This window comes from Crocodylus porosus, unplaced genomic scaffold, assembly GCF_001723895.1.
Source record: "Crocodylus porosus isolate Cpor-Errol unplaced genomic scaffold, CroPor_comp1, whole genome shotgun sequence".
Classification (NCBI taxonomy): domain Eukaryota; kingdom Metazoa; phylum Chordata; order Crocodylia; family Crocodylidae; genus Crocodylus; species Crocodylus porosus.
In genome coordinates, this window is record NW_017728948.1 from 10732170 (window position 1) to 10753594 (window position 21425).

The 21425-nt window shown below is 43.9% G+C and overlaps 1 protein-coding gene across 2 annotated transcripts in view; it reads left to right on the forward strand.

The window, feature by feature from the left end:
- The first annotated feature begins 373 nt into the window (after positions 1–373).
- Positions 374–21425, forward strand: part of FGFRL1 (fibroblast growth factor receptor-like 1) — a 244843-nt gene continuing 223791 nt past the window's right edge. The window contains exons 1-2 of one of the 2 annotated variants that reach the window (XM_019552957.1): positions 374–823; positions 1953–2062. In XM_019552957.1, coding sequence (XP_019408502.1) covers positions 1975–2062 — 88 coding nt within the window. In that variant the 5' untranslated portion in view covers positions 374–823; positions 1953–1974. The remainder of the gene's footprint in view (positions 824–1952; positions 2063–21425) is intronic. The other variant, XM_019552958.1, reaches the window with a different exon arrangement.

Genomic DNA, 21425 nt, shown 5'->3' on the forward strand with positions numbered 1-21425 from the left:
GCGGGATCAGTCCCCTCCCACTCGTGTCCCGGGGGACGGGTCACCTGGCAGTACCTGGTGGCGGGGATGAATGCGGGGAGCCGACGGGAACGGCTCAGCTGGGAACACGTGGGGCTAAGCTGATGACATGGGGGGGCTGATGCCCCGCGTGGGCAGGGCCCCGAGCCCCTGGCAATGAAGGGAGAGGGGGCAGCCGGAGAAGGGACGTCCCAGAGGTGAAGGCGCCTGCACAGGACTGGCCTGGGCTGGTGGAGCCGTGCAGCCGGCCCAGGGCTCTGCAGGGACCGGCCAGCGCAAGGGGGGCACATGCTTGCTCCCACGCGTCCTTCCTGCACGGTTTGATCGGCTCTGGGACACTGCCCCTGCTGCCCCTGCCCCAGCCCGGTCCTGTTCGCTCGCCTTCCCAGGCAGGGGCAGATCTGCGGGTCGGACCCCTTGGCCAGAAGCAGCCCATCCCGTCCCTCCTTCCCTCCCTTCCTCCCTCCCAGGCGCTGTCAGTTTGAGGGCAGATGTCTCAAGCTTCTGGATGGTCAGAGGAAAGGGGGGTGGGATGGGATCCTCCTCCTATATAGGGCTTGAGCTGAGCAGTGGTGGTGGGATCCACTGGGTCACATCAGACCAGCAGCTCCCTGGCACCTAGGACTGCACCTTCTCACTCAAGTGGGACTGGGAGGTAGGAGCATGGCCCCACCTTGAGCTGCTGGTTTACCTCGGGGAAGCCCAGGCTGTGCTTGGACGTGGTCCTCTCCTGGCATGAACTGCCTCTGCTTCCTCACTGGACACTACTTAGGAACAGAATAGCAACAATCGAAGCAACTTTTGGGTGAGATCTCTAGCCTGTGCAGGTTATAGGCATTTCTGGATTGCTTCCTTCCCCTTCCACTGGAGAGCTGCCTTGTATGATGGGAGTACCAAGATCTATTATATCCCCTTCCACATCTAGGTCTCCCGCACTTGGCTTGATGCAAACTCATGCCTTGGGCAGAGAATCTGTATTTAAAAAAAAAAAACGCAACCCAACAAACCCAAAACCTGAGCCAGCTCCAAATCAAAAACCCTCCAACAACCTCATTTTACCACCTTAAGAACTTGTGGTGCAAATTTGTAAGCTAATGGCAATGTGTAATTATTTGCTTTGTTGGATGCTGTACATGGATTGTTGTATGTCCTGGGGGCATAGAGCATTTAAAGCAGGGAGTTTACAAGAGTGAGGAATTCAGACAGTGTTTAGAGAGTGAGAGTTTTAGGAGGAGAACAGAGTGTGATTACTGTAAACCTGATCTACCTTGAATTTTTTTTTTTTTTTTTTCCCTCCCCCTTCACAAATACTATAGCGGCTAAGGAGTCTGTATGACTTCATGCGGTTTTGCTTTAGGACCCACCTTTGATGCAAAAGTGGTTCTTGAAAGTTAAGGAAAATGAATTGCTGCTGGGGGGGAAAGGGGGGAATAAAAGTGTATGCTGAAGAAAGTGTACAAAGCTGTAGCCACTGCGTTCAAGGCGACGAAGCTACAAGGCAAAGCTTTCTGTACCGTGGGTGGGACGGAAACATTCCTTTTTTTTTTTTCTTCCCCAAGCTCCTCCACAAATTTTTAACCTGAAGTCTTGTTTTATGGCCACTCGGTAGTTTTTGTTTGTCTTCCAGACTGGTTTCAGTACAGAATACCAAAGAAATATGCATTTAAGTGTAAACTTAGAAGAGCTCACTGGCCTCTGTGGGTTCTTGATTTATATCAGGCAGGAGCAAAAGACTAGGGGTAGAGCAAAGTTTTTACATGCTAAACGCCAAGGAATGAATTATAAATACTTAGCCGCTTTATTTGCTGTTTCTAATTTTGTCCGCTCCACTGGCATTAAAAAAAAAAAATGCAAAATTAAGTCTGTAAAATTTTGAAGGTTTTGGGGAGAAAATTCCTTATTTTTCTTTTCTTTTTTTCTTTCCCCCTCCCCAGGTTTGAAAGAACAGGAATCTGTATGGCACGCAAGGATCGGGCTTTCAAAATGGAATTCCGGTTTGCCCTCTTTTTCGTAGGGATAATCGCCTTTTCTGACTCGGCGAGAGGTAAGGCGCACACGCTTTATACAGCCTTGGGGATGGTTTGTGGTTTGCTCCTTTCCAGGTTCTGCAAACGCGCTATATTTCCTTTTAAAGGCCATATAATGAAGTTTCTTTCAGCATAAATGCTCCCTCCACCCTTAGTGCATGGACGCACGCCCACAAGCGCGCATGCTGCGATTTGTCAGTGTGTACCGTGGGTGTCGTGATACTGGATGGGGTTGCTGTCACTTTGTTGGCAAGTTCTGTGGTTCCAGGTGAGCTCTCTGGGGCTTTCCTCTTTGCTGTTGTTGTTTGTGTGTAAAACTACACAGTTGGCTTCCAGGTTTCGGGGTAAGGTTAAAGGAAGACAATTGCATTCCTTTGTGGATCAGGAACGCCTCTCCCCGCGGTAATCCCTCCACACTCTGCCCTGTGTATTCCCAATAGCAAACTAAACAAACAAATCCATTAACTTCCCAAGTGACAGACAAATGACAGTTCTCAACAGCTAGTGCACATTTTAACACTGGGTCTCCAGCAGTTGATCAGATTTCAATAAACAGGTTACCCTTCCACGGGTAGATTGAAAAACAGTGACCTTGGATTGAAGGGGGGAGAGGTTTTTTAGAAGATAATTTAACGCAAGCTGAAGGAATGCCTCTTCTACTTCAGCAGTAGCTTACAGCGTGCTTTGCAGGGCTATCGAGTTAGCCTTGGAAAATCTGAACCCCTCCTTCAATCTAACTTGTTCCCTACTGACTGCAAAGCTGCCTTGTTCCCCGAGTATGGTTATATGATTTCAGGATGTCGAGTTTACAGGTGGGACAAATGGTGCCGAAATTGCACAAATCACTGGAAGACATTTAGCTCATCCACACAAGAATATGCATTGCTTAGTTTAAATATTTAATCTTGCAATTAGTTCTGGTAGCCATAACTTGCCAACAGCATATGTGGGATGGAGGGGAGGGAGCATTACTAGAGAAACTCAGGACTTGGTTAATGGATTGCTTTTTTTTTGGCATTGGTTCTCAAGCAAATACTTTATGGAGGCAGAAGCACTGTAAAATGATTCTGTTGGAAGCTGAATGAAAAGGAAAACAGCATATAGCCTTTAAGATCTGAAAGTCTGAATTCCAGGCATGGCTTGCGATGGGAGATTTGGTTTTAAATTGTAGCTAATGGCCAGCAACGTATGAATTAAGAGGATGGCCTGAATGTACATGATTCGAATACGCCAGAATACCCAGTGGAGATCAGTGAAAAATCTTGAGTGGGTATCGGCCTACAAAATGATTTTTCTTTGAACAGCACTTCCTGCCTCAGTGGTAAATCTCCTTTAATTTTGGTGTACGTTTGTCCTGCTTGCATTATTTTTTGACACTCATAAAACAGAGTATGCTACATTAGACTTCAAGTGCTACGAAGCATTATTTTGTACGGAAGCAACCAAACATTAACAGTTATTAGTTCAAGACAGATGACGTTTTCCTGCCCCTCACCTGAAGAGGTTACAGAGCATAAATGCTGCAGCATCACATTCATAGTCTAGTTACTGAACTCTTTATCGCTCCAGAAAAATCGGTCTGAGAAATTATGAGAGAGGTTTCTGATTATTTCAGTAGGTGGAAAAAATGGGGTATAAGTAGAGGAAAACAACTTAACACACTTGTTTTCTGAGGTGGAAGAAGCAAATAAAGAAGTTAAAAAAAAAAAAAAAAAAAAAGGCAACTGGGTAACACCTTTAAATCCTGTTTCTCTTCCCTCTGAAATTGGGATTTTTTGCCAGTGACTGAAATTGAAGTGGCACCCAAACGTGAGAGAGAGAAATACCTAATGCATTAAAACTTCCATCTGTGCTGGACAATTTCTGTTATTTTAAATAACTTGGGATAATTTTTAGACTCTTCTTGAAATGTGCCCAATTTCTAACACATGTCTGTGATTTTTGTAGTATCATTATGCTGGGTTAGATGGCTGAAAATATATAAATGTTATCTGTAATAGCCATTAAGGGTTATAGCCCACTGGACCGAGATGGAGTTTTACTCTGGGCTGGGGGAGGTGAGGGTTGTTCAGCATTCGGTACGTGTCATGATTGCAGAGGTTATGCGCATGGCTCATGTCACAGTTAGCGTTTTCCAGCTAGAGCCGCTGAAAGTTAAATAAGTGCCTGTTGGCCTAATATGGAGTTAAGTGCCTCAGTGTAGGCATCCAAATTTGAAAATGTTGACCCATTTCTTTTACGCGTGCCAAGAGAAGATTAGATAAAAACATAATGGTACTACCGTGCTTACACAAAGGTTCAACAGTGCCTGCCTGGTGATCGGAGGCACTGTATCCTAATGTATTTGCACCAGGGGGCAGAGTTAAGTTGCCCGTGCAGCTGTAACATCACTAGCTTCGACTGTAGAGCGGTAGCTGTAGCCCAGCACGTTGAATGAAGTTCGATATGCTGTTATTTTACCTTTCAAGGTGTAGGGCCCCAATGGCTAGCACGTCCCTAGGCTAACGTTAGTCTGTATTCTTATGCATCGGGGAGTTTTGCTGGCGGAAGGGAGGCATAGACTGGCCCTGCACTCTTCCTGCACTGTTGAAATAAAGTCAACTGTAAGGTATGGGGTTGCAACCACTTAACATTTGGCTAAAGAAATCAGGGTAAACCTGAACTCTTACCAAAAGTGCTATGGGATTTGTAACTCCCGTGAAGGGCAGAGGAGCTACTCGTCCAGCAGAGACCTTGCGTGGGTGTCATTTTGTCCATTTGGAAGGATGAAGGGCCGAAACCTGGTAGTAAAGATTTGAACCCGAACTTTAAGGGCTCTGAGCTTAAAGCCCTTAGCTAATAGCTTGGGAATTTACTGAAATAGCTCTTTCAAAATAGCTAGTCCAGAATAACCCCCTGTGTGGCCACTTGTTCCAGAATAGGCACCTCAGCTTGGAGAGTTTATACCAGAATACTTATTTGACAGTAGCTATATTACTGCATTTCCAGGCATAGTCAAGTCCCACGCCTTTTCCGTTTCTTTTTGTCTTAAGGAACAGGGATGTTTCCTATGCACAAAAGCCGACCTTGATGCAGAAAGCTTAACTATTCTGGGTCTATGCAGGTAGAATGCAGAGGAATGAGAAGGTAAAATCCCAGTATAGGGCCAGGGTATAAAATAGCAGCTTCAGTTCTTGGTCCCAGTTGTGCTGGGGGTTATGTTTACTAGTTAACTGGCTGAGTGGGAGCCACAGGATCTGCATTATGTCCCGTTCCCTTTATGGCTTGTATTTGTCTGCAAAGACTCGGCATAGGCACCTCTTTGCAGCTCGGTGCTCCATCCTCCTTCTCACCGTGCAGTCTCTAGGCTGGCGTAAGCACTGCTGAGAGTCTTGTACTGGCTCTTCTCCCTTGGGGTGAATTCCACGCCGTGTTACTAACCTTTAGTGAAATGTAGCAATGTAACTCCTACTTCTCCACACCTCTGGTTGGATGCAGGTAACGCAATCTGATCTTTTCCTGCATATGGTATCTCTGCAACACACAGGGCAATATTTGTTCCAAACCTGTCAACTTGCCATCGTATTCGCCTTGCTTACTGTATATGGTAACAGAAGGGTGCACTTGGCTTGCTACAGTCGTTCAAGCAGGATTTCAAATAGTATGTTTAGAAGTTTTTGGTAAGAGCAGCAACAGCTTGTCTGTTAGCCAGTAAACTGATATTCTACTTGAAACTAATGAGTTTGGACATCATTTTCATTTTCAGGACATGGGAGCTTAATTGCTTTCAGCTATAACTCCTTTTTATGTAATACATGGTTTAAAAATATAGCTTTCACTGAGGCGTGACTTAACAATAAATCTACCCCTCCTGTCATCTAACTGGGGCAACCTCAACAATCAGTAGATTGGTGCAGATATGTATTACAAGCAGCTATTTGCCACATTTTTTTTTCTTTTAGAAGTTAGAACTTTGGCTCATTGAAAACTTGATTTTGGAGATGATTGGATCTTAATATGGGTTAGTGCATGTGTCATTATGTGGCGTTTGTTTACATAAAAAGCAAGCGGTAGTTAATACCGAAGGTATAATACTGAGACAGAGTTGCTTTCTGTGTTCAAGATGCTTCTGTTATAGCTTATTAATTACAACCACGTATAGTTACTTGGCCGTCATCTCTTTCTAACGGGGGAAGAAAAGCATATAGGAACTGATTCAAGATTCACAATAGGAATCCTTTAACCGACTTTGGGCTTTGAATTGGGCTCACATGAGAAATCTGACAGCGTAGAATATACCTGCTTTATACTGGATCACCAGAAAAACAGTGATTTATTTTTAAACCTACATCCTGTGTCATTCTGTTGTCATTCAGCTTAATATTTTTGTTGAATTTAAATACAAAATACAGCATGTGTTATGCAGGAAAATAAGAACCTGTTGCTTATTGATGCTGTCAGACTTGGAAATTCGTTTGTGTTAGATTTATTTTAAGGTTTGATTTATTTTCTAAATGTCTTTATCTTCTTCGGTTTTCACTAAAAAGGGCCTTGCAGTGCAGGTTGATGCATGGGAAAGTACATTTTAAATTCTGCCTTTTCAGTGTAGAAGGCTGTATGCCTCGGGATCATTTTACTGCTTCTAAGTTAATGGTTCTTCTTGGAAAGAGTCGTTCTCCAAGTGGCACTTGCCAACTAGTGAGTACCCACATTTAAAGGTGTGAGAGTGCTTGCATGAATTTAGAAAGGAGAGACCCAAATTCTCATCTGGTATCAATTCGCCCATGGAGCTGACATACATCAGCTGCAGAATCGGTCCACGATAACTTTTTCCAAGCAGCCAGCATGCTCAGTGTGGTAAACCAGGACTATACGAAAGCCACTGTCTATTTAATAGTCATGATAAAATATGGTAAATGAGGTAGAAATACTCGCTCCCTGGTTTAGTAATATATTTTGTGTTAACTACTGGGAAGGGGTAAATCATTTCCACCCAAGTCAAAGGAAACATAACACAAAGGTCTTCTTTTGCCCCTTTAAAAAAAAAAAAAAAAAAAATAAGAGTCTGAAGTCATTGCTTTATTTATTCAGTTTGAGTAGAATCAATGCAGCTTTCTATTTTTCCAAAGATGTGGAACTTCGACTTGGGTCTGCAGTGGCTTATAAAGTCACGCTGTTCAAAAGGCTTGCGTTCAAATTAATCTCAATATTGCAGTAGTCAGTGGAAACACTTCTTTTTTTCCTCCTTTCTTTCATTAACCCTTTCAGCTTGTTCATTGCTTGGAGGTTGTTTTTCATGTGACCTCTTTCTGGCCTTTCTAGTAGGGCGTTTGTGCTGAAATGAATCTCGTATTTTAATTTTTACATGCACATTTTTTTGAAAAGCTTGCTCTGTAACCTGGTATCTTTGCCTGTGTATGTTTATAATAAATCCCTCTTTCTATTCATTTAGATTTCTGTCCCTGTTTATTGCACAAAGACCTTTTTTTTTTGCTCATTGGAGGGGATTAAAAAAAAGTAGAAAGCAATTGAACCTAGGATGCAAGTAGTAGAGTCTGTTGTAGACCTTGTTAGATCCAGCTTCTGTAGCCCTTGCTCAGATGTATAGTACCACTGAAGTGAGGGCGATACTTATAAAAGTAAGAATTTTGAAAGCAGTCTCCAGTGTTAAGATTCTGTTATTGCGGGACTATTAGAAATGCCGTAGGCCATGCATATAAAGGCCTGATCCATAGCCCATGGAAGCCTGTAGTCCGTGAGAGTCTTTCCACTGATTTCCCTTGGTTTTGGATCTGGACCTTAAGGAATTTCCTGATCCAAATTAACGATGCTACTGACGTTTGCACAAATCCACTACTTTGTTGCAGCTATTGTCCAGAAGGCTTCAGATTACAGCAGCCTGAGTCACCAATATATGCTGTAGCATATTTGTATAAAGGGAGTGAAACTCCTGCTTGAGTTGCTTTTCTCATCCCAGAAGATGCACTGTCTTTGCTGCTGGCTTTAGTTGGCTGGAATACTGGAAGGATGATGTAGTGTGTGCTGTGGGATTGAACGCAGCTTGGAAATTCATTGCTTTAACTTCAGGTCAGCCTGTAGGGGTTTTATTCCAGAAGAAATGAGTGTCATTCTGAAGGGAGTGTTGCTGGGTGCGGAGGCACTGGATACTGTTCTGAAGTGTTATTTAACAAGCTAATATATGCCGTCTGCCACTGAATCCATTCACATCTCTCTGATTTTTCCCTTCCGAGTCAAATAAACATCGACTGCATGGAGTTTGGTTAGCTGCCCTGATTACACAGTCTCCCCATTGTATTGCAGGAGAAACACGGTATCCAGCAGTGCTGTGAATAACCTAACATTTTTATTTCATCAAAACCACTCCAATTTTCAGGAAGAAATCCAGCCAATAACTCCAGGCTACTTCTTCCATCAAGTGTTCGAACTTAATTTTGAGTTTCACTAAGGGAAGAAAAATTTAATTGGGAACAGAGACTTCTTGGAGAGGACTAATGTTTCTTTTGATTCCTACACCCCTATCCTCGGTCCCTCTTGCAGAATGGCTGAAGTAAGAGCCGTTTTCGTCTTGGCAGGGAACAAAATCATTTCTCTGTGTGCCTGGTAAATTTATTTCATGAAAGATTTACACAATCTTGGGTATCCTGTCAAGTGATTGAGAAGTGAGTAATGCAAGAAGTGTCATAAACTAGATGCCTGGTAGGTTGTGTTGACTTTGGTGGGTATTTTTGGAGCCATGAGTATTTGTGTATGTTAAGCAAAAATATGGGGCAGGGGGCAGACGATTGCAGAAATACAGAGGGTTTTTTTTTTTTTTTTAAACTCTGTTTTACTTGTCTATCATGCAAATTGCTTCATACTTTCCTTACCCAGGTTTCTTGTATTTCATGTGCCTGGTGAACGGACGGCTGTGAGATTCTGGCAGAAAAGCACTTGTTCTGTGAACCTTGTTCCAAATTCTTTCCATTTACTTCTCCATTCAGGTAGACCCTGCTCTAAACTGCCCTGGAAAATTACTCTAAATATGGCATCGCACTATATGTGTTTTATCACTTCTCAGTGAATTTCAGATTGAGAGTTCTTTGGTTTACAAGTGAGAATATTTTAACGAAATAGTGATCCTGAAGATCAACGTGGGAGTCGAGGGGGTTGTGACTCAGCCTCACCAGCTAACAGTGCAGCATGTACTGTGTAGGCCATAGAGTTGGCTTAGGCTGTATCCTAAATACCTTGGAATAGGGTTGTGTTTCCCTATCTCAGCCTTGGTGAAAATGAATGAATTTACCCACATTGTAGCCTCATAGATTCATTCCTTTTCACAGGATCAGCTAAATCCAGGTAAAAGTTGATATCTACATTAGGGGAAAGCCTTGGGTTAGGATTAGATGAAACGTGACAGTTAATTCATCCTGTCTTCCTCATCCAGCCAAGTCCACTGTTTTCCAGAGCTGTCCACACCACCTTGATTGTAAGTGGGAAATTATACAGTTCATTCCCCCTCCAGATTGGGGTAGTGGAAGCAAGAACCGTTTTTTAAAGGAGCCCATCCTAAACCAGATCTGAGAGAACTGCTTCTTTCTTTCTTGATTTGCATCATCCTTTCTTTCATGTGTGGCTTCTTCTGAGTCAGAGAAATTTGGTTTAGATTTTCTCAGGTAATTTGCATCTTTGGACTGTGGGACTGACTTCTATGGCATTTCAATGAAATTTGAGCTAAAGCAGATGCTTAAGGTGATAGCTAAAGGACACATCCATCATGGTAAATCACTGAGGCTAAGTACAGACAGTCAAAAAGCCCAAGGCTGAATTGATTCAGTCTCTGCAGGGTAGTCTAAAATGCAGAGATTAAACTGAGACAGAAGTGAATAGACATTTACCTTTTGACTCTGGAAATGCAGCCACATGTCTGCAACAGCTTAGGCCAGAAACCAAGGGATGCTAGACCACGTCTCTCTGGTATGTAGCCAGCAGTGTGTGTGTGTGTGTGTGTGTGTGTGTGTGTGTTCACTTCTTCTTCTTGCTGCCTCAGGCCTCTGGGATTTGCAGTCCAAAATTTCAGCAGCAGGACTCTGCAGGGTTGCTTATCACTTCCTTTTCCTGCTTCCAGGTGCCTCTGGGATTTTTAAGCCACAGTTGCAGCCAGCAGTAAGTTTGAGGTGGGCAAGGGATGTTTAACCCACCTCCCAGGCCCCAGCTGTGGTTTGCTTTGGGTGGGGAGCTGTGCTGTCTGGAACAGACAGCACAGCTTAGCGTAGGCGTGCAAAGCATGCTGGGGGACTGTGATTTAACTTGAGCCAGGAAGAGGTCTGGGACAGAATTTTCATGAACTGGTTTGACCTAAATCAGTCAAGTCTGGTACTACATTCAACTGGGTTTATCTTAAACCAGTTTCAGCCATTTTGAGACTGGTTTATGTGCACTGAGCTCCTGTTCTGTTGCAGGTTTAAACCAGTTTCTGATGGCTTAAACCAGTTTATATGTAACTTCTGTCCCTAGCCTGAGTGAACAGAGAGATGGAAGTAGAATTTCTAGGGGTTGGACGGGATTATCTTTGAGGTCCCTTCCAGTGTTATAAATCTATGATATTAATAGCAATGAATAGCAGGATACATTTCCTGACAGTGAGAACTATCATCCTGTGGAAATTGGAGGAACAGTAGGCCCTTTATGGGCTGAGACTTAAAACTAAGTTTGACAAAGCTTCAACAAATGTGCTAGGATGACAGATCTTGGATGGGCATGGACAGGATGGGGTAAACCAGGAATTACAAAACTTTTTTTGCAGAGTAGATCGGGGGTGGTGAATCTGCAGCCTGGGCATCACAAGTGGCATGGGCAGTCTGTGTGGAACATGGCAGATTGGGCAGGGGACAAGACAGCACAGTGGCAGATAGGGCAGAAAGCGAGTAGCAGATTCAGTGGGGAAAGAGGACTGGAGGAATGGAGTAGCATTTGGCAAGCTGCGGGGCTAGCTCATGGCACATCTGCCAAAAAAGGTTGGCCCTTCTGGGGTAGATTACATTTTAATAGGTTGCTCTGTGGGCTACCTGCACTCTTCTGTTGCATTGATCAGGCTTCTTGTACTTTCTTCCAGGATCATACAACATCCCAGTGGCAATGGCAGCAACTGCTTATCTGGCAAATTAATATTTAGAAAGCATCCAGTGTATTTTAAAGCAGTGTAACAGCTGGGAAGTAGGATGAGGTCCAGCACACTATGACCGCTCTCCACAAAACACCAGTAAGCATTTTGCAGACCACCAATGGTTTGTGGCTCATGGTTAGAGAATGCTCTGCTCTAATTGGTCCTTTCCATCTCGATTACCTGTGGGCCAGCTTCCTTGCACAGTGATGCAAATGGAGTTTTATTGAATTCAATGGAACTCCCCCCTGTGTGGCTGTGAGTAGAGCTTGCCCATACAATGTCTTGCGACACTAGAACTGGACCCGTTAAAAAGGTTGGTTGCTTTCCAGATTTCCCCTCTTTGGCTTCAAGCAGTGGAAAGATGCAGCATGATTTGCAATAATTAATGTAAAACTATAATGATGGGTCCCAGCTGCTCCCTGCCAATAACAACAGGAGTCATGGAGCCAATCAGAAACCCAGTATTGTCCATGCCAATTTCTTTAAGGATTGATGATGGGGGTTTGTGGCTTGGCTTGGCCTAGGCAGATGTTTATTTCTGCTGATGGATTCTGACTGACAAGCAGTAATAAATCCATTTTGAATACATCTGCATCAGTATAGAAATTGGTTTAGGATGACTAAATCTATGCGTTTCGTATCTGAAAGTGTTTTTACGCTGGATCCCAGTACTTGCTTCTTCTCACCTTGCTACTGCTGGAGACAAACAGGGTGAACAGGGAACACTTTGTTTAGTGGTAGGAAGTACCGCAGATTAAGAATTGTTAGGTGTGTTACCTGGATGATGAATGGCAACTCGTGTGCTTGATCCCAAGTGCTTCTTTCGGACCGAATGCCAGCCCCCATTCAGATCTTGACTACCTCAGTGTAAAGCAGGGTCCTTGAATGTAATTGAGCTCAGGATCTCTGGGGTAGGGCAGGGATTGCTTGATGAAGGCCTGCGAGAACCTGCCTAGCATTAGAATCGCACCTCTCCTCCGTGTCATTTGTATTGCTTCGTAGCAACTGGTGAATTAGCAATGGGGATATTGGACTTGGAGTCTGACCTGCAGTTCTTACTCCAATTTAGAGCACTGTCACAGTTCACACAGGTCAGAATCCATCATCCTTATTCCTATTGTAGCAGTCTGAATGAAGAAGAGAAGCCAGGTGCTACCGACACAAGGGGGAGTGCCAAAATCCTCTCGAGATTGGGCCTATATTCTTATGGTGCTTATTCTGATATAGGGGGGGAACAGGGCCCCAAACTCTATGCCAGTGTCTCTGTGCTTCCAGACCTAGGGGAGAGACCTCGTCCGTTTGAGGACTGCAGACTAGCTAAGTGGAGTTTGAGGCTTAATTTTCTTTTATCCTAGAAAATCCAATAAATCCAGTAAATTCTTTCAGTGTGGTCTTCCAAGAGTTTTTCAACTTAGTCTGACTCAGATTATTTGAATGCCATTATAAACTAGAGGTCAGGCAAGTTAATTCCCAGAACAGTATGCTGCCCTGTTTTCAAACTGTGCTAATCAGGGTTTTGAGGCGAAGTGTGGTAGTTTGCTTAGTGAAATTATTTTCCTGTTAGAAAATTACAAATCGGCTCTGACTGTCCAGATCGGCTTCAGTCAGCAGAGAGCTCTGATCACATGCAGACAAAAGCCCCCGGGATGTACTCACAATGGATCCCAGCACAATAGAGTCTGATTTTTTTTTTTTTTCTTCTTCAACTCCTGAGATCTAACCTGAGAAGCAGGGTTGGCTCTGAAGCCACATAACAGAAATTGTTACAATTGTGCTTTATATTTCCACTGGGATGAAGAGAAGCTGCATGGAACATATTTGAGCCATAAAATAAATGTCTTTTTCTAAAAGAGACATTTGGTGCAGCGGTTCCCTTACCCCCTTCCTCACCTTCTTGTCATTGACTCTTGTTTACTTTTTCCTCCTCCTTTCCCCAAGTTTATTACTACGGTTTGGGCAGAGGAAATGAATTAACATAATTTACTGTTTTTAAAACAAGACACACACACACATACGTACGTACATACACGCACACTTCGCCCTCTCCGTGCTCTGCTAAGGAGCATGTTTACAGAGTCTGGGTCCATTTAGAGAGAACAATGGCCTGATTATGGAGTGCAGCCTTCTATTCACAGAAACCAGAAGAAACCATCAGTTTAAAGTAGCTACTGCCCCTTGAAGGTACATGCAGTGTGAGCTGTTAAATAAAAAATCAGTTGTAGACACAAACTACAGGCATTGTTCTCTGCGGAAGTTGATTTAGGGGTGGGGGTGGAGGGGAGGAATGGTCTCAGTGTTAGTCGAGTGCCAAGTTTGAGATCTGCCACCATGCAAAGCTTTGTTATGATTTCTAATCTAATTTCCAAGTGTAAATAATAGTTGTGAGTTTGGGGGGAAGGAGGGAGAGCAATTTTGTGCTTCCTGATCTTGCAGGGTGCTTGGGGCTGACAGTGGAGGGGGGCTGGCATTGCAGCTGAACCCAGAAATGTTCACGGTCGGGGATGTGCTGAGGCCAAAAGAGGTGCTGTTCTATACAGGTGACAACTTCTCTTGATATGCTGTCATACCCTTGCGTCCGGGTGAGTGTGGACATTTGTTTCCCCGGGGACAAGCAGCCATGGCAAAAGCTACTTGTCCTTGAGGAACGTTTGTGCCATGTGGAGTTGCAGATATGTCTGCGGCGCTGCTCGCTGCATGTCCACGCACATCGGGATGTGCCCATAGATGCTGGGATGTCTGATGTATTCATGAAGCAAGGTTGGTTTTTTTGTGGTATCTGTCAGTGGACCAACAGTGTGGTTGGGACACGTGTTAGATGAGCTGTGCCCTACCTTGGGTCTTGAAGGACACTGTGCCTGAGAGCCTGTCTAACAGTTCTCCCAATCATACTGTTGATTCAATAAAATACATCACCTTAAAAAAAAAAACCTTGCTTTTGGCAAGTTTCCTGGGCCATCTTGCTTACAACAATACTTCAACCCTACTACAGTATGATTCATCCATGTAAGTTGTGAAACATCAAAATGGTTTGGCTCATAACGAATGCCAAGTTTGGGATCCTCGCTTTTGTAAACGGGAGACAGACTGTTGACTCCTTGCCAGTAGTAGTCTGAGGTTCACCTTGTGGCTGTAGCCAAGAAGATGCCAAGCATGTTTGACTCTAACAAGTTTTTCAGTTGGTCTCGGGGTTTTGTAGGACCAGACACTTTGAGTTCGTTTAACAATATTCCTGCTGTGTTGGACATAAGTGATACTTGGCCGAAATTCAGACTACTGGATCTGTGTCAGTGGCTACTTTTGAAGGTTTCTGTTTTTTGGGGGAGTGGTACATAGGTGGACATTGGATAATAGAAATAAGAGATGGAAAATATCCTCGCCTCTGAGGTCATTTGGTCCATCCTTTGCCAATGAAGTATTGTGCAACTTTGTCTAGTGTAGATTTAAATGATCCAACTGAAGCGTCTTCTGTCTCATATTTGGAGACTCAAACTATTTCAGCTTCCAGCCTCTCTCAGTGCTTTTTTTTTTTTTTTTTTTTGTCTAAATGTACCCTACTCGGTTCTATCCTCTTCTTCCTTTTCTCCATTGCACAGACCAGTCTAAGCAATTCCTCTCCTTCCTGACTGTTCACAGCTTTCTAACGTTTACCAGATGAAGAGTATCCTCTTCCTTCTGAACTGTTACCTTGATTTAGTTTTGCATGTATTGTGGGTGTGGTGTAGTTTGGCCCCGTTTAATGGTGATTCTCAACCCAGGTGTTGTAGCACCCATGAGATCCTTTTAAGGGTGTTGTGGAGTGCCATGCAATATTATCACTGTTAGGTGTGCAAACACTTGTACATAATTTGCAAGATAAACCCAAGGATTTCAAAAAGGAATCCATAGTGTCAGAACTATGCTGACCTTTCTGGGGTCTTTGTGACAGAAGAATTGTTTTATCCTTATCTAGACTCCCGGCGGCCCTGGGTGAAGTTTTAGTATCAGGCCCTTCTTCGCCAGAGATGATGATAATAATTGGATAATGTGGGGGGAAAAAAGAGTACCATTCTCAGGCCCCCTTTCTGTCCAGGCCCTGGGTGGTTCTCCCATGCCTGTGTCCAGGTCTGATGATGAGTGAAAGCTAAGAGGTGGTATTTTCTGCACGGTGCATTGAGTCGAAAGAGGCTGAAAGCCATTGCCATATACAGGCAAGGAGCTGTGGTCTAGAAACCCCCAAAGGCAAGAAAACTGTGGATTGTCTGTAAATAACAACAGGCCAATTTTGTCAGAAAAGGAGATAGTGGAGTGTGAGCTGCGTCATTCCTTACTTCTCATGCCGTATGCAGAAGACTTTCTAACTGCGGTGGTTTTGAGGGTGATGGTGGAGGAAGGGGTACAAGTAAAGAATGGCTGTTGTCAGGAGTATTGCTTGTTTTGAACCTTGCAGGGCTTTTGAGATGTAAGATAGATATTCATTCAGAGGAAAACTTTTATAGGCACTGGGGAACTGGAGGACTAATGGGAATCTGCCTTCTGACAAACATGTTGCCAAGCTATCTGGGAAATTGCAGGTCAACATTCATGGTGTTTTTTTTTTCTGGTCATTTTTCTTGGGCAGGAGATGAATTGACGTGGTTTAAGAGGTTTTATGCATGGATCAGCAGCCAGGGAAGATGGTGCTATACTCCATTTTTCTTCTTTTTCACTGTGCTTGTTGCCGAGTGCGTCTCTGCTGTCAAAGCGACTGGAGGAGAAAACAGTATGGAGCCAGATAAAGGAATTGCACTCTTCCAGGTTCATTTCTCAGTGGACCTTGAGCTAGTGATGTTTTTCCATAGGGTCAAGAAAATAAGGCCAAGAAAACAACCTGCACAAAATAATTTCTGTGGGTGAGTATATTTTCCAGGGGAGTGGAGCCAGTAAGTAAAAAAGGTAAAGCCGCAGGTCTGGATTAACAACACTTTTAGGGGCTTTGTGAAGGATGTGTATTTACATTAGACAAGGAGATACTTGTGGGTGAAATCTGGCTGTCGGTTAAGTGCATGGCTGCTGTTGATTTAAACAAGAACTATGCCCGTGAATCCCAGAGGAGAATTTCGCCTTTTGTTTTGTATTTTCCCCTGGTGCATGGTGTGGTAGAAAGTGTAGAGAGAGAGAGATTCAGCTTACCCATGGATTTCAATTCAGAGTAACACCATGAATGTCAGCTGAATCGCTTGTACAAAAAACTAGAACTTTTTATTCCAAAATGATACCTTTTATTAGGCTAACTTGGAAATCGCAAGAATGTTGTCCTTTCCTGCAAACTTTTGGGATCAAAGTCCCTTCGTCAGGCTCTGGGAAAAGTGTAGATGGTACAAGATGGTAAAAAATCCTCATAGGTAGGAAATAAACTTCATTTTTGCATAGGGGGAGCTGAAGATGGAAGGCTGTCCCTCTGGGTCCATGAGAGTGTCTCTGTATTTACCTGGGTGTCAGGACACTTGAAATCTGGCCACAAATTAACTTTGATAATCCCAAAACAGCAGTGGAATAAAATATGTCCCTATAATCTTTCAAAGTTCATTAGATCTTCTCAAATATAGCCCATAAAGAAAGCCTACTGGGGGTTAAAATCCCCCAAAACAACAACCCCCACAAAAAAAAAAAAACACGCTATTTTGGGTGTATTTATATGGAAAGTACAAAAAACAAAAACAAAAACCAGTTGAAAATTTCCAGTGAGAAAAGCATTGAATTAAATAGCCTCTGTCGCAGAGGTAGAAGGAAACATTTGAGTTAACAGAAACCGATTGATTAAAATCTCAGACAGAGAACAGTCTGAATGATTTTTTTTTAATGGTATTTTGACAGATATCTTTTTGTTCCTACAATTACAAGGGCGTAGTACTATTTTGTCTTCCTACAAGTTCAATAAATACACAGATGCAATATAAAAATGCTTAAAACTACAACCATTTGCCTGAGGCCACTGCAAAATACAACAAAGAAATTGAAGGAGCTTTGTGCTGTCCGTATTCCAGCTCCAAGATTTGGAGCAGAGCCTTCTGCTTGTGTCATTCAAACTTGGATGTTACTCTGCTGCGGGATAGAGTTATTTAGTCAGAAAAGGAGAAGGGCTGGAATAGTTGAAATATTTTTATACCGCTCTTGGGAAGGCTATCAGCAAGTGAGCAAAGGCCTCAGTTTATATAATGGGAAACAGCGTAAAGCAGCATTGTTCTTATTGTCCAAGATTTTATTAGTCTGTTCAGTTATTAGTATTGCACCAGTCTGGGATCCTGACTGTTGTTAGATGCTGTACAAATGCAGAACAAAACTGCCCCCTTCCCCAGAAGTTTACAATCTGAATTTGAGTTATGATCAGTTATAAACCTTACTCAGTTAGTGTGTTTAATTGTGACTGATTCCCAACAAATGAGATCCAAGAGGCTAAACGTTACAGATGAGGCATCTTTTTCTTTCACCCCTGAATTTTGTGTTTGTGACCACCTGAAAACTACCTTGCAAACTGCTTGGGGCCAGGGCTGTTCCACGTGTATAGGCTTAGCGCAAGACTGCTGCATCCCAGATGCCTTCCCCACACAAGCGGTGCCTGGGGCTGCTGCCCTGCTCCCCCACCCCGTTTGCACTGCTGCCGACGGCAGTGCCAGTCACGGTGCTAATAATTGTGTGCGTGCAATGCAGAAGTGCACGCAGAGACCCTGGGGGTCTGTCTGCTGCGTGTGTGCTTTGTGTGTGGGCATGTGTCCGCGTCCCCTTTCCCAGCACATTCTGGCATGCACGGTTCAGAAGTCCGGTCCTGTTGTCTGAACAAAGGTGAGACTTAATTGACTTCGGTGGAGCTGGACCATGGTTCCCGTTTGTTTGTTTTTGATTTCCGAGGGATGGCTTGTCAGAACGCTTTAAGGACAAACTTAACACGTGCTGAGTGAGTAACCACCAGTTGACCTAATTCCCGATAACTGGCTTAGTCAGGAAGGACTCCCTCGCTCCAGAAAGCAAGTCCGTCTCCCTTTGCAGCATGTCCTGAACATCTGCAAGTCAAGGTCTGTTGGATCAGCAGGGGCAGGAATTCCAACGTGGAGGGCCCTTTGGTGAGATTAACTCCTTCCCAGCTGCCTCCTCCTACCAGGTGCCTCTCCTTGAATACATAAACCTGTGGTGTCAACAGCTCGAGGCGAGCTGATCTGAACCGGAGTGGGAGAGGACAGGGTCTGGAACCAAAGGAAAAACCCAAATGGTGCAGAAATCAAAAGGAGACCCCAATGAACACTTTCATTTTGGTTACAGCGGAGAACAAATTAAACACCTTAACACTTGCGAGGCCAAATTCATGCCTAATATAATCCCATTGAATATAATCCCATTGAAATCAAAGAGGCGTTACATTGGGAATGGAGTTTAAATCCTAATTTCCACCTCTCCTGCATGAGAGAGATTCCTTACTTCAGGACCCAATCCAGCAAAATACTAACGCACATGCTTAACTTGAAGTATCTGAGCAATGCCTCCGTTTAGAAAAGCGCTGAAGCATTTGCTGAAGCCCCACTGGAGTAAACACAGTCTGCTCGTTGGAATTCAATGGGTTGAAGCAGCGGTAGCAGCTCTTGCTGTTTTTTATCATAAGAATTGTGACCTGCCTGGTTTTTTTTTTTTTTGTTTTTTTTTTTTAATGAAAATCTTGCTATATAGGGGTGTGAAGTTAAATAGGAGAAGCCAAGCACTCATTGGAACATACCATCCAGTGTTTGAATGCATGAATTGAGTGCACCCTAATAGTTCAGAAACTGGGAGGGTATAAGAAAGAAGATAAGAGGTATTGTAGACTCTGTCTCTTTTAAATCTCATGATTCTGCCTGACTCCTGATTTCTTAATGCTTGAGGCTGGCATGGCTCTTTACTGCTTTGCTGAATCAGGCCCTCTGCTAGGAAATAAGTGACACTTGTCATTCAGGGCATACTTCTGGACTAAGTACAGACATTCAAGAGGTCTCGGGTGGAATCAGTCTAAGTGATGTGATTTTCTGTAAGCGGTGAAGTTTAGATCAGTAGCGAACAGAGCGCACGTTCATCCTTTGTGGGGTGGAGGGAGGGCGAATCTTAGACCGGGTGCTGCCCTTTTTAAACTAGTTTGTGTGCGCCAAACTTCTGTTCAGTTATGGGTTTAGAGCCATTCTGTGCGCTGAACTTCTGTTCTCGCTGTTGATCAATGTCTGATCACTTGTACTAGTAAAAGTGTCATGTCTGTACCTGGCCTTGAAGACCCTACTTGGTGAGCTGGTTATTTCCTTGCTTTTAAACTTTTAAATCCTGCCCCTCCTCACCCCCCCCCCCCCATACTTGCACTTGTCTGCACTAAATGCAATATGTGAGAAAAATGAGTCTGGATTTTGCTGGGGCCTTGCTGCAGCAAGGTAATGTTTGGCAGTTGTTAAGGAAGATTTGTGAGGTTTCTTGGGGGGGAAAGGGTCAGGTCAGAGGTAGAAGCCCAGTCACCCTTTACCGGAGGCTTTTGTAATAACAGGGCAGCTCCCTGGAGAGGGGTCCTTCTGTCCTCCCTTCACTTTCCCATTGACAAAAAGCAGACTGCCTGCCCCCAGCTGTTCCCTCTGTCACATTACAAATGAGATGTTGAAAAGCAACCCTTGGACTTGAGACAGCTCTTCTCTTTCCATTTTGTTCTACTCGTCAATTAATGTCAAACAAAGGTGTTTTATAACTATTTTATAACTTTTTAAATAGCGGGACCCTCACACCCTAGCAGAGGGAAAGCTTAGCTCCTGTGTGCTGCAGCTGCCGAGGCCTGCAGACCCTGAACTGAAGGCGAGGGAAGATGGAAATCTTCCTTTTTTTTTGCCTGGCTACCAGGAAAGAACCGCCCCCCTCTCCCCCCACCCCGCATCTTATAGCTTCCCAGTCCTGGGACACATCTTCAGTAGGTGCAAACTCAAAGCCAAAGGGCTGATGACGGTGCCAGAGGGATGCTGAGCTGCACCAGTGGAAACCCCTCCGTCTTCATTTCTGATTTGCTTAACAGAACTGTAAAATCTGGTGCTAAAAGCTGGGCTGGTTTATATGGAATCCGCCTCTCCACCCTCTCTGCCGAGCCAGCCAAGCAAAATGAGAGCAATCAGTGTTTCAAGTAATTGTTCACACCTGTAGCTTTTGGCCCGAGTCATAGGTGTAAAGTCTGAGGAGTGAATTATGCCAAGTCTTAAAGAAATGATCACGTATGACATTTGTATTTTCTCTAAAGAGAGGGAAGGAGTGCTTGAAGCTCCCCCTTTGACACGAACCTCCCTCTTTAACCAGCTCCTAGCAGTTTGGTTGCCTGTTTTCTTAGTACCCGGCTTCCACGCAGAGACCGCTGGGATCTCTTTCTTTTTAACACAAGTGTCTGTCAGCTGATAAAGCACCAGTCGGCCTTTTAAAGATAATGCAGTGTATTTAGGTTTCTTGTTTTGTCTCTATTTGGATATTTTAGTAAGTATTTGACACATGCTGAGAGCTGTCTGGAGACTGTTGTTTTACTCTTTCTTCCTGAAATGCTTTTAGTTGGGTTGGAAAGGGGGGGACGGCTACTAATGGAGTTCCTGTATTAGTTGTATTTACTTAGGGCAGCCTGGAAGGTGAGCTGAGATGGGTCACCAAGGCCAGATGGATGCTATTGGTGGCATCTTTCTTTTGATCTCTGTCATTGAAGAAAGTTCATGCTTCCTGGATTTATAGGGGAAGAGAGAGACCACAGAAACTCTCCACCTTCAGCTGCTGGCCTAAACGTGTCATGCAAAACGCTGGCATAGAGGAGCTCTTATTTAGTAAGACTTCTGTATCTATCTAGTTTTGCTGTGGTATTCATTCTCCCTAAGCCGTGGTGTCTGTTTATGCTGCTGGCTGTCATTAACCCGTGATGGAGTGTTTATGCTTCATTTATGTTTGCTAAATAGGCGAATCCCAGCTGCAAAGTGATTTATTTGATGGGAGCAGCTGCCTCCTTTCAAAAAGGCTGGGAAGAAAAGAAGATGCAGTGGAGCCTGTCCCCTTACACCAAGTTATTTTCTGATTTTTGAGGCGGAAGGAGAGCCCTTTTGCTGGGGCACAGAACGAGGAGCCAGGAGCTCCGCTTGTATCATTAATTCTGCTGCAGACTTGCTGTGCGACTGTGGGCAAGTCATTGAGGTCTGCGTTTTTGGAAGTGGCCTCTAATTTTCAGAGGACATGAGGACCTGCAGCTCCTGGTTTTTTTAATTTGCGGT